We start from the raw sequence: 12,584 nt of genomic DNA on the forward strand, positions 1-12,584 counted from the left end.
AGCATTTTCTTGACAAATAGAAACAGATTAAAGGTGTGATTAGAATGTAGATTAAATAACACAATTGAATGGAAATTTGATATACATGACTTAAAAGATTAGTGATATATATTCCTGCAATTATAAATATACATCTTGATTACTTGTTAACTGAAGGGACTACCCTAAAGATTGATAAATAGATAAACAAATAAATCCCTTAATATGTTATATATGAGGTAATTTTTTAACGTTGTAAGTTTTTATTGTTTTGCAGGGTATAGATGCAAGAATGTTTAGGGAGATCCTGAGTTACATCTACTCGGGAACCCTCCACGTGTCGCTCGACAAAGTGCAGCCCCTGTACCAGGCAGCCGACCTCCTCCAACTGGACTATGTGAGAGACACCAGCAGCAGCTACATGGCCATGAACGTGGAGAGCTCCACCTGTCTTCTCTGTGGACAGTGTCCTGAACCGCTGTCTACAGTGGATCTATAGAAACTTTTCTGAGGTCGGTTATATTTTTACAGTAGTTCACTTCATTTCATGAATTCCAATTTTGGCAAAAGTTGCCAGATCTGTCATGGAAATTTGTTTGTGTCAAAAAAAAATTCTGCAAAGTTAAGGTTTATGTCTTTTCTTATGGCTGTGAAAGGATGCCATCTGCAAGTTTGTAACTTTTATACCATAGCTGCCTCTGAATGATCAAAAATTAATGAATAAATAGATAAATAAATGTTAACCTTAAACTGATTTTATCGGAACTCAACCCGTCATGGAAGCGACATAGAGATTTAGATTTATTTCGATTTACCACATTTGTGGAAGGATTGACATAACAGGTGAACTATCACCTTTTCAAGATGTCATCCCAGACCGGACTGTTTGGACCATCGCACACCGGGGCATTCCCCTAATCTTTTTCGAAAGGTGTGGTGGGTTCTTTAACGTGCGCGGGGTGTGGCTCTCCCCAAACATGAGACCTCCATTTAACGTCCTATCCGAGGGACGTTCCTAACCCTAGATGAGCTAGGTACTCATTTACACCTGAGTGAAGTGAGGAAAGTCGTGTTAAGTGCCTTTCCCAAGGGCACAACGTCGGGGCGCAAGTACGGACATGTCTCTGGGCACACCGGGATACGAATCGGGGACCCATTGTTTGACAGCCGAGTGATATACCACTGCGCCACACGGACGCCACAGGTCGCCCAAGAGGAAGATTGGAAGACCAGATCTTCAACACGCTCCAGGGGCTGGGGATCACTAGAACCGACTGGAGGGTCTATGCCGAGAGCGGACCAGCCTGGCGAGCCCTATGCATGTCTGCAGTCGCCATGCATCAGACACTGATGCCTTCGAACGATTGATTAATTGATTTGTCATGCTAAATTTTCAGTTATAATAAGCTATTTCCCACAGTACCAGACATGTACTAGTACCTATACTCTGCCCCTCCACAGGCTGCCTCCAGTGAGGAGTTCTGTACCCTGAGTGTAAAACAGCTGACTGAGATCATCAGCCACGATGAGCTGGACGTTAAAGAGGAGACAACAGTGTGGGAGGCTGTTGTGAGATGGGTGCAGCACAGCAGGTAGGACAGGTGGGTATCGTTGCTTTGTTGGTTCAGCCTAGGCTTACTACAGCTAGCCAAAGGCTATGATAGATGTATGTTTTGTAGGTCCATGTTGCGGTTTTAAGAAAAAATGAACATAATTGGTTAGACGCTGCTATGATACTAAGAATTTAGCTGAACCCACCCCTATCCTGTGCTCTACAGACTGCACCACTTACCCAGCATCCTCCCTCACATCCGCTTCAACCTGCTGACCTCAGACGACACGGCAGCCATCTTGGAACATCCCCTGGTCAGGGAGGATCCTGGGAGTTCTGAGGTCATCAGAAATGTGGTACAGAAAGGGAACTCCAACCAAAAGCCGAGGCTTGGGATGACCACAGAAATGGCTCTGCTGTAAAAGTATGTACTTCCTCATGTTACTTTGTCTTATAATTAGGAGGTCATGAACAATCCTTTCACAGTATTATTTCACATTTTGAGGTCCTGCAAATAACATTTCAAGTATGTCATTCATGTAAATGTACCCGTCATCTAATTACAACTGAAACATAAGGACAATTCTCAAGGGGCTACAAAATGATATTTGATTGATGACAACAGTGTATGCCTTGATTTAAAAAAAAGATATTAGTTTCCAGGCCATTTTAATTGACCCTTTGCAGTGTGTTTTTGTCCTGTTTAGTTCTAAAGAGTTTCTCTTCATGAACCCCCTGCAAGGAAGGTACATCAGCTGCATTTACAAGCCTGAAGACCTTCCTGATTTTTCAGCCATGACAGTCACCAGTGATAACAATATTTACATCCTGGGAATCAAAGAGTCAGAGGATGAGAATCAGCTGACCGTGTTCAACTACAACCATGCAAAGAATGTGTGGGAACATGCAGGCATGTCCTCAATGTCTATGCCACCGGGCTACTACGAGAATCACCTTGTTGAAGTTGATCAGATTTTGTATAACATTAGTTTTGATTCAGATGAAGCCAGACCAGTTCTGAAAATGAGAAAGTACAACCGCGATAGTGACCAATGGCAGGAGTGTTCACAGCTACAACTTGAAAAAGGTATATTAAACAGTTCAACACTGACATGTGGTTCATACCTCTATTTTATCAATTGTGATGAAATGCATCGCTACGACCAAAGCCAGGACCGTTGGTTCAAGCGGACCCCACCAAGGATGATTTACGACGTCTGCACAGCCGTTGCCATGGGAACAGAGATGACTTTCTGCACTGATTTTGAATTCTCTCGGACTATGCTGTATGATACAGAGTCAGACTGCTGGCAGGAACTGCAAGGCTGGCAGAACCGAGAACTAGAAAACCTCCATAGTACAAGTGTGTCCATTCTCTTTGTTCTGGATAACCAACTGCACATAATGTTAACCTAAAAGTATGCTCATGTGAATGATAGAATGGATGAAGACAAATATTTGGTGTATGTGTATGACAGATCTGGTGATGCCTGGAGAGACTTAAAGGTCACTCTACCCGATAAGTATTATTCGCACTGCCCTGTGGCACGTATATACTTACCATATCTTAAGGCGGGATAAAACACATCACTTTTTACGCTTTTCAGCGTTTAAGTGCAACAGGAGGACACACATACAGAGTACAGGGCATGCGGATTGATTAACAACATTTTGTTAATCAGGTTTTGCTGAACACCTCTTTATTGGGATAGGTCTTGTACTAGATTTAGACTTTAGTATACAATTCATGGAAAGGCTTCCTTCTTTGTGATGGATAAGAGACGTCTTTCTACAAGGAACTGAAGTAATGTTCTGAGAAGTCTAACAGCAGTAAATGAAGTGATAACTGCCAGACATAATTATAAATATTCAAGAACAGAAATAAGAAGAACCAACCCACTCGTCATCAGAACTGATTAATTAAAATGAACGTGCCGTGTGGAAGAGGTGTTAACATGGGGCCGAAGCAATTCTTTCATTGTATCTAATTACAAATTAGTCTGGGTTTCATTCTTGTTAATTTACTAGTTATTCCATTATACTCCCCATTTTGTTAGAGGGAGGGTAGTATGGGAGCCCCAGTTGACTAAGTAGGGTAGTACTCAGTACTAAGACTCTTTATGGAACTTTTATTTTGTTATATTGTATAACTATACTTGCATGTTTAGTACATTTTGACGTGTCATTGACATTATATTTGTTTATCAGTTTACACTTCACACCTTTCCTAACGAAGCCAGGAATTGTGAGGTTACGCACAATAGAGTTTCTACATATGAATGTCCAGATATAATGTATGCCATTTTGAACAATAAATATTTACTGATGTAAAGAAAGGATCATCGTTTTGTCAAGTGCTATTCTGTTTAAAGGCCAATTTTTGGTTGAAGAATTTGACAGATTTGCATTTATGCATTCATGATTTGTGTTGCTGTACTTTTAATGAAAACTTGTTTTGTCAATTTTGTCAGCCCCTCAGAAGCATTTTTAACATGAAATAAATCACATTGAAATCACATTTATTGCAAAAGCCTGGATCGACTCTGCAGTTTTCAACAAAGCTAACTTGGGCAATTATGATACACGTTGATGCAGCCTAAAAAAAGATTTAAAGTTACCCACAGCCAAAATAATAAAGTTAACATCAAAAAGTATGATCCTATGTATGAAACGTCAGTTTCAAGTCATCACTAGGTCCAATTTCTGATTGATACAGAATGATATATGCACATATATAGAATGATATATGCACATACAGCAAGATAGTTGCAAAATAGAAAGAAACATCTTGTAGCTTTTGTCGGTTATGTTTTCAGTAACAGATCAACACTCATGATCAAGTAATTTTAACGACGCGTGGAATAGAACCCATCACAATACCGAATCAAAACTCAATTCAACAGCATTTCAAACATAATCTTCCTGCATTGGTTCAGATATCGATATCGATATCGTTTGTTTACATCCTTCTGTCTCGAGAAATAAAGTCTTACTGCTACATTATGTGGATTATCAGTATAAACATATCTACCCTTTGACCCTCCGTGTTTCGTCATTAACATGGCTGCCGCAGAACACAACCAAGAACCCCACGCCAGCGCAGTTCGTCCTCGTTCCTTAGACGAGAACTATCTGCACGGGTTTCTTGGAACTGTGGGTGACTTACAGAAGGCTGGGGTACTCCAGGATGTTGTCCTTGAAGTCGAGGGCCGGCGGTTTCCCTGTCATAGGCATGTTCTGTCCGCGGCCAGCCCCTACTTCATGGCCATGTTTTCAAGTGACATGGCGGAAAGTCGGCAGAAGACGGTTGTTTTACAGGTAAAGTTGGCGTGACCTGTAGTTAGGCTGCACCAAGGATGACGTCCTTTGGAGACCCTAACTCTAATGCGAGAGCGCGAAAAAAACAACAAGAAGGGCCGAAAAAAACAACATGCCTAGATTTGAAATATAATAGTCGACGACACATGTTAGGACACAAATTAAATGAGAGAACACAGTGTAACAACTAACAATTGTTTTATTCATCATGAAAACAGCAATAATTTGAATAAATCAGTTGAAGTTGAACAGCAGTTGTTGTCCTGTCCCGTTTCTTTCCATATCCCATTTCGCGTGACGTGTCTTACGTTAATCTTACAATTTGTGGCACTGTCGTAACTCTTTGGTCATAGTTACAGGAAGCTGAATTTCTTGGGGTTTTTTCTGGGAACAGACCAAAATCAATGCGCGCGCGGACGTCATCCATAAGAATTACTTGGTGCAGCCTTAGACTTAAATGAAAGAGGGAACTTTTAGAGATGCTACGTATCATAGAGAACGTGTGAAACCATGAATATCAATTTGCATTACAGGGAAAGGTGCAAGTACGCAGTGTCAAAATACAGTCTAGAGCAGGATTTGGACTCGACTCTGTCACAACTTAACTAAGTTAGCGGGGGGTTTATACCCAGACCGCTCACTACTTCAACTAAGCTTTCTCACCACAAACCAAGGCCACAAGGTCAAGGGTTCCGTTGAAGCTCTGTTTATTTGCTTGAAAGGCAACCACACACAATGATAACTAGTACATGAATACAGCAATAAACCTAGATCACACTTTTGGCGGGAGTGGGACTTTACCCGCGGGGCGTGGGGTTTTTCCCCGAGATCACAATTTAGAAACACACGCTCAGTGCCGTACAATACAATACAATCCAACAGCTAAACTTGATCACAAAATGGGAACTTACCAACGACAGATGCTTGAGACGACTAGTTACCGGGGCGGTAACGTACAACAACGACTAAACAACTAATACCCGAAGTTACTCTGACTGTTACTCATTAGCACCAATGAAGAAGCCGCCCTGTTGTCAAGACCCTGGGACCTCAGATTTCCGTCTCCTCTCTCCAATTTGTCTTGAGTTCTGATTCATATAGTCACTAGTAATTTACATAGGCGTGTGTTTTGGCGCCCTATTGGTCCGAAAGTTGGAAGGTCTTGATCGCAGGGTCATTGGTCAGTAAGTCAACCTGTCACGTGGCTCAGTGACGTAGTGTCAGTGACCAGCCAGCTACATGTTACTCATGACGTCATCATAAAGCATTCAGGGACAAACCATTACTGTTACAACCATCCCCGCCCAACAAATGAAAATGCGTCCCCGCATTTAAAACTAGTAACATCGCAACAACGAAAGTTAAACTTATACAAGGAAATCTATTGAAAAACTGGTTAATGGTAGTGAACAACAACAACCAAAAAAACAATGTTTTACCGAAGTGACACCATTTTAGTACTTAATCGTTACAAAGTAAGAAAAACATACTGAAACAGTGGTCTCCCTCACCACTGGCATTCTAGTTCACTACGTTACAAAGTAAGAAAAACTAATTTCTAATCAGCGTTGCAGCAAATATTGATCGAGGTTCTAGAAAAAAAAAATTAACACTTAACGCTACCTTACTCATATAATTGCTAAGTAAGCGCATGTGTACCATTTGACGGTGACCATTTCGAACGTGCTGACTGCAAGGACTGGTCGGTTTTTAAAACCAGTCGAAAGGACCACAGGTAGGTAGGGGAAACTGAAAGGCGGTCGACAACCCGAACCAGAGACTAAACAAGTTATTACCTGGATGCGATCGGTTCCTCTGAACGTCGTCACGAGTAAAGTTTTGACTACGATGCTGTATCTCACAGTCTTTTCCTCTCCTGCTTTCCTGTTTTATTTACATATTTACAATGGTACCTTGAACGTTCAGCGCAACTACAGAACAGAGGTGGGTTTCTCACAGTTTTGTTTCTGGGGATTTGGACCCCGAAGGAACCTCTCTGCCAAAAACTAACAAAACAACACGTGGACTCTCAGCCAGCCCGCACCACGGAGGTAGCGAACCCCGGTAAACCCGTGTGCCTAACCGTCGCCGAACCGTCCCCTGGTGAGGAGGGGGTGCTTTGTCCCGCCTGATAGCGGAAGTCACGTCCACCTTACCCAGGTCACGTGTTGTCAGCACGGGTGGTGGCTGAGTTGTAGATGGTATGGGAGGCGGGATCGCAAGGTTGCGCCTGGCCTAGGTCGTCCCCCACCGGTGGGGGGATCTTACCCGTCATGGGCCACAACCTGGCCCCGACCGGAGAGGTCTGACGTGCGTGGTTCGGCAACCTTGGCACGTACGTTGACTGTTCTCCCTTGATGTTGGACACATGAACCTGGGCTTCGGTGGGAAGCGACATACGCTAACCGGGCGGTCGGTGGCCCCGTGCTCCTCGGGTAGGAGAGCGGCGCGTTGGAAGGCAGGGACTAAAGGTAAACAGAAAGGGTGCGTACTGCTAGAGCCACAGCCTAAATTCATTTGGCGCTCTCACCGCCAAGGCCCGGGTTCGATTCCCGGTGTGGGAACCATTTGACACAATACAGTCTAGGGCAGGATTTGGACTCGACTCTGTCACAACTTAACTAAGTTAGCGGGGGGTTTATACCCAGACCGCTCCCTACTTAACTAAGCTTTCTCACCACAAACCAAGGCCACAAGGTCAAGGGTTCCGTTGAAGCTCTGTTTATTTGCTTGAAAGGCAACCACACACAATAATAACTAGTACATGAATACAACAATAAACCTAGATCACACTTTTGGCGGGAGCGGGACTTTACCCGCGGGGCGTGGGGTTTTTCCCCGAGATCACAATTTAGAAACACACGCTCAGTGCCGTACAATACAATACAATCCAACAGCTAAACTTGATCACAAAATGGGAACTTACCAACGACAGATGCTTGAGACGACTAGTTACCGGGGCGGTAACGTACAACAACGACTAAACAACTAATACCCGAAGTTACTCTGACTGTTACTCATTAGCACCAATGAAGAAGCCGCCCTGTTGTCAAGACCCTGGGACCTCAGATTTCCGTCTCCTCTCTCCAATTTGTCTTGAGTTCTGATTCATATAGTCACTAGTAATTTACATAGGCGTGTGTTTTGGCGCCCTATTGGTCCGAAAGTTGGAAGGTCTTGATCGCAGGGTCATTGGTCAGTAAGTCAACCTGTCACGTGGCTCAGTGACGTAGTGTCAGTGACCAGCCAGCTACATGTTACTCATGACGTCATCATAAAGCATTCAGGGACAAACCATTACTGTTACAGCAGTGTGAACGAGCGAAGGCCAGGACACAACAGGCAGAGGCCTTAACCCTATCTAGACCGGGCTTTTTTGAGACTTCTTGGACGGGGGGCGGGGCTCTTTTGACCCCCCCCCCCCTCATAACATCCGAACGGTATGCTCTATCATCACCAAATTTGCAGGGAGAGATGTTCACGTAAAGTTTTATGATTCTTGTAATTGTAATTTTGGTGACGTTATGACGTAATATGACGTAATTATGACGTCATCGAAGTGATTTTATTGGCTAAATAGGTATTCCCCATAATATCTAAAAGTATTAGACAAAACATTGCGTATTATTGATTTAAAGGTATGCCAAGACATTCGACGTCAGTTGTGACTAAGTTGACGTCAAAATGACGTCGAAGAATGACTTCATGTGTTGTTAGTGACCCCCCTGGGATCCGCCATCTTGGATCGCCATTTTGAAAATTTTTAGAATACATTTTTTTCCATTTATGACCCCAAATAGAAATCAAAATAGACTAAAAACATTAATCTGAATTTTTCTGGTTAAGAAAATTCCAGGTTGTGCCGAATTTAAACGCAAAAAAGCCTGTTCATACCGAAAATAATGGTCTTGTCCGCCATCTTGGATTTTGAGCGATGGTGTCATCAAATTAGCATAATTAATGAATATTAAATCATGACAGTAACATTCAATCACATGATGTTATAAATGTAGGAAACTAGTGTGGTTGAGCAAGAAAACATTCGAAAAAACTATGTTTAAATCGAAATTAGTGAAATTTGCATAAAATGCCTCTTCAGAAACCCGCCGCCATGGCAACACGAAAAATGATTTACTTATACTTTTATTATAATATTGTCGCCAATTAAATTTTAGGAAAAGTCACCAAGTTTGGTTGTCCTACCTTACGTCGTTTGGCAGTTATACCATGTCAAAGTCGGCGCGGGCACTTTTAGCCCCCCCCCGGTCTAGATAGGGTTAAAGGGGTCCTAAACTCCAGAAGGCGGTTTTTATTTTACACTGGATTATGTATCAATGAATACATAATCAGACAACTTTACAGAATTTTGCTTATGGTAAATTACACAAGGTGTGTTTTTTTAAAACAATATGATACTCACTAAACCCTTGCAGATCCTACCCATGTATTCGATATGTGCAAACATACATCTTTAATGGTTAGTATTTTTGGCATGGATGAGGGGGGTTAGGCTAATTGTTAATAAAATAAAAAAGAACACAAAGCAAGACGAGTTTATGAATGAATGAATGAATGAATGAATGAATGAATGAATGAATGATTTTATTTGATCATTTTGATCGGATGTCGGAAAGTACCTCGCAGCCATAGGCTGAATTGCGTACTTTTTACATTGTGTTACATAAAAAAACTGGTGACATTAGGCAAAACGGTTCCAATATCATCACTCCTTTGCAAAATTAATACATTCTAAAATCGCAGGTAAACACTACCTTGAAACAGGTAGGTTGAAGACTGGTACGTCGGGATTTATAAAATACAAACATAATTATCATATATATATACTAAGTAACAGGGTAAATTCTGTAGCTGGCGATCATAGCAATCAATATGTCGGAGTTCTGTTACTGAGTCTGTTCGTTTGATAGGGTCGTCATGAATGGTACGGGACTGTTCTGGTATCTTTTTGTCCTTGCTCTTATGGTGGCCAGAAGGTCTTTGTTTCTAGTGTCTCTTAAACTAATTTCGCCCCGGGTAGGTGGGAACCAGTCCCTGAATGTCTCGGTCTCGATCAGTCTCGGTCTCGATCAGTCATAGTTGAGGCATAGGTCACGGCGCCGGGCGTCTAGCGTAGGCAAGTCCAAGGTGCTGCACGCTTCCCTGTAGGATGTGTAGGCAGGGCCAAGCATTATATATAGCCGACAGGCTCTTCTCTGAAGGGTTTCGATCCTGGCACGCTGTGCTGTTGTTAGTCCGGCGTACCATGCAGGGGCGGCGTATTCCAATGCTGGGCGCACAAGGGTCTTGTAGCATGTCAGTAATTCCTCCCTGGAGAGGTCGAAACACTTGAGTCGCTTGAGTAGGTACAGTTTCCGATTGCCCTGCTTTACCACGTGGTTGACATGTAGTTCCCAGCTGAGGTCCGCTTGGACGTGCAAGCCAAGTAGTTTCACAGCCTTGATCTCCGCCAGTGATTCGCCAGCTATTAAGAAATGTGGTCGTGGGACATGGACTTTGGAGAACGACACATGCATCACTTTGCACTTCTTGGGATGTAGTTTCATTTGTCTGTTGTTTGTCCACGTGTTCAGATGGTCTAGGTCGGTTTGTAAGGTGGAGACCGCGTCTATCAATCGGCTCTCTGCCAGATTCATGTCATCAACAAACTTCAACCGCGATGCTGTGGCATCTTGGCACGCGTTGTTGATGATGGCGAGAAAAATGAGAGGACCAAGCACCGTTCCCTGGGGAAGACCACAAGTGGTCATAGTCCAGTCCGAGTATGCTCCGTTGTAAGCGACTCTTTGTGCTCTTTGGGTGAGGAAACTGCAGAGCCAGCTGGCAAGTGACGATCGTAATCCCATGTCAAGCAAACTTGTCACCGCGAGGTGGTGATCGACAAGATCCAACGCCTTAGAGAAGTCAGTCGTTACAAGGCTTGTTATTGTTCCTCTCTGGTCAGCCGTCCTTGTTAGCTTGTTGACAATGTCGACTAGACAATGTGTCGTAGAGCGACCCGGGAGACAGCCGAACTGGTTGAAACCACTCTGACATTCTTAACCACTCTGACATTCTTTTTATAATCTAACTTAACTTTGTAATCTGTCAGGCCTTGTCAGGCACATTGTAATAAGCCATCTATAGGCTGAGGTTGTTTGATTTAATTAATCAGAAAATAGATGGTCATCTGGGGAATTCGGTAGAATACTGAATGCTTTTTTATGCGCCCGGGACTAGTGGGTACTTTGTCGTGTACTGTAAAAGTATTCATTTTTACTTCCTAAAATTATCAGTTATTGGAAAATAACTCCCCCCTCTGGACTTAAGAACTCCTTTAATTCTGTCCGGTATGCTGTAAGGTACTCACCCCACCTGTAACAGTTGTCCCTTGCATGCTCCCCACCCCACCCCACGTTGAGCGCTCCACCTGTGTGGACCTGTACAAGTTTGCTGATCTCTTCTCTGTAGACAAATTACACGAAAAGCTTGTCTGCAGTTGATCTTTAGAAACTTTGCTGAAGTAAGTCATTATTTTATAATTTTACCAGATGATAAGGTCACTCTGTAGAATCAAATTTTAGAATAGATAATTGAGCACAGTAGAAAAAACTCCAGCCTTCATAAGGTGCAAATGACTACTTCAAAAACATGTTAGCAACTAAAAAAGCTTTTTGTTAAGAGTATGAATGATTTTTGTATATTGAAAGTTGATCAAGAGACATTCTTACAGTACCATACATGTACTCGGTGCCTCCACAGGTTGCCTCCAGTGCGGAGTTTTGCAGCCTGAGTGTGAATCAGCTGACTGAGATCATTAGCCACGATGAGCTAGATGTTAAAGAGGAGACAACAGTTTTGGAGGCTGTGGTGAGATGGGTGCAGCACAGCAGGGAGGACAGGTGGGTATCATAATTATCTTAGCCAGTAATTAATTGTATGGGCACTTTGTATGACTGCAAATGTCTATTTCTGTTGATAACAATCACATGGGTTCAATTTTTCCAGTTCAGCCACATGATTCAATCAGTGATGTTGAAAATGATCTTCAACCCACCCTTCCCTTGTATGCTACAGACAGCACCACTTACCCAGCATCCTCCCTTACATCCGCTTCAACCTGCTGACCTCAGATGACACGGCAGCCATCTTGGGACACCCCCTGGTCAGGGAGGATCCTCGGAGTTCGGAGGTCATCAGGAACGTTGTACAAAGAGGGAACTCCAACCAGAAGCCTAGGCTTGGGATGACCATGGAAATGGCTTTGCTCTACGAAGGTTGGCTGTCAGTATGTACTTCTTTTTTGTTTGACTCGCTAGGTCTGAAACAATCATGAAAGGATGCATTTCATTCCATACTTTGTGGTCCTGCAATACATACTAAGGGTGCCGTTATTGTCATTTTCTCCTCATCTAGTTACATCTTATGATACTTAAGGACATTTCTCAGGGGTCACAAGATATGATTTCATAGAGGACATCAGTGCAAACCCTGATTTCGACCTCATTCCTATAAAAGTTACGATTTTTTATTTATTTATTGACAGTTTGGGATGTATTTCGTCTTCTCCAGTTTCAAACGACTCCTCCTCATAAACCCTCAGGAAGGGAAGCACATCATCCACGATCCTGCAGACCTTCCTCGCTCCTCAGGCATAACGGTCACAAGTGATAACAACATTTACATCCTGTATGCTAAAGAATTAGAGCATGGGATTCAGATGTCCCTGATTAAGTAA

General features: G+C 42.9%; 2 protein-coding genes across 2 annotated transcripts; both read left to right on the plus strand.

Annotated features, from left to right (window-relative positions):
* The first annotated feature begins 271 nt into the window (after positions 1–271).
* On the plus strand, positions 272–2,876 carry LOC136438697 (kelch-like protein 3). The gene is made up of 5 exons (XM_066433611.1): positions 272–466; positions 1,441–1,571; positions 1,758–1,949; positions 2,239–2,425; positions 2,829–2,876. The coding sequence occupies exons 1-5, from the start codon at positions 272–274 to the stop codon at positions 2,874–2,876; spliced, it is 753 nt and encodes a 250-aa protein (XP_066289708.1).
* An 8,365-nt stretch (positions 2,877–11,241) lies between these two features.
* Positions 11,242–12,584, plus strand: LOC136438698 (kelch repeat and BTB domain-containing protein 2-like). The gene is made up of 4 exons (XM_066433612.1): positions 11,242–11,313; positions 11,609–11,748; positions 11,924–12,134; positions 12,393–12,584. The coding sequence occupies exons 1-4, from the start codon at positions 11,242–11,244 to the stop codon at positions 12,582–12,584; spliced, it is 615 nt and encodes a 204-aa protein (XP_066289709.1).

The sequence above is a fragment of the Branchiostoma lanceolatum genome, chromosome 7 (assembly GCF_035083965.1).
Source record: "Branchiostoma lanceolatum isolate klBraLanc5 chromosome 7, klBraLanc5.hap2, whole genome shotgun sequence".
Classification (NCBI taxonomy): Eukaryota; Metazoa; Chordata; class Leptocardii; order Amphioxiformes; family Branchiostomatidae; genus Branchiostoma; species Branchiostoma lanceolatum.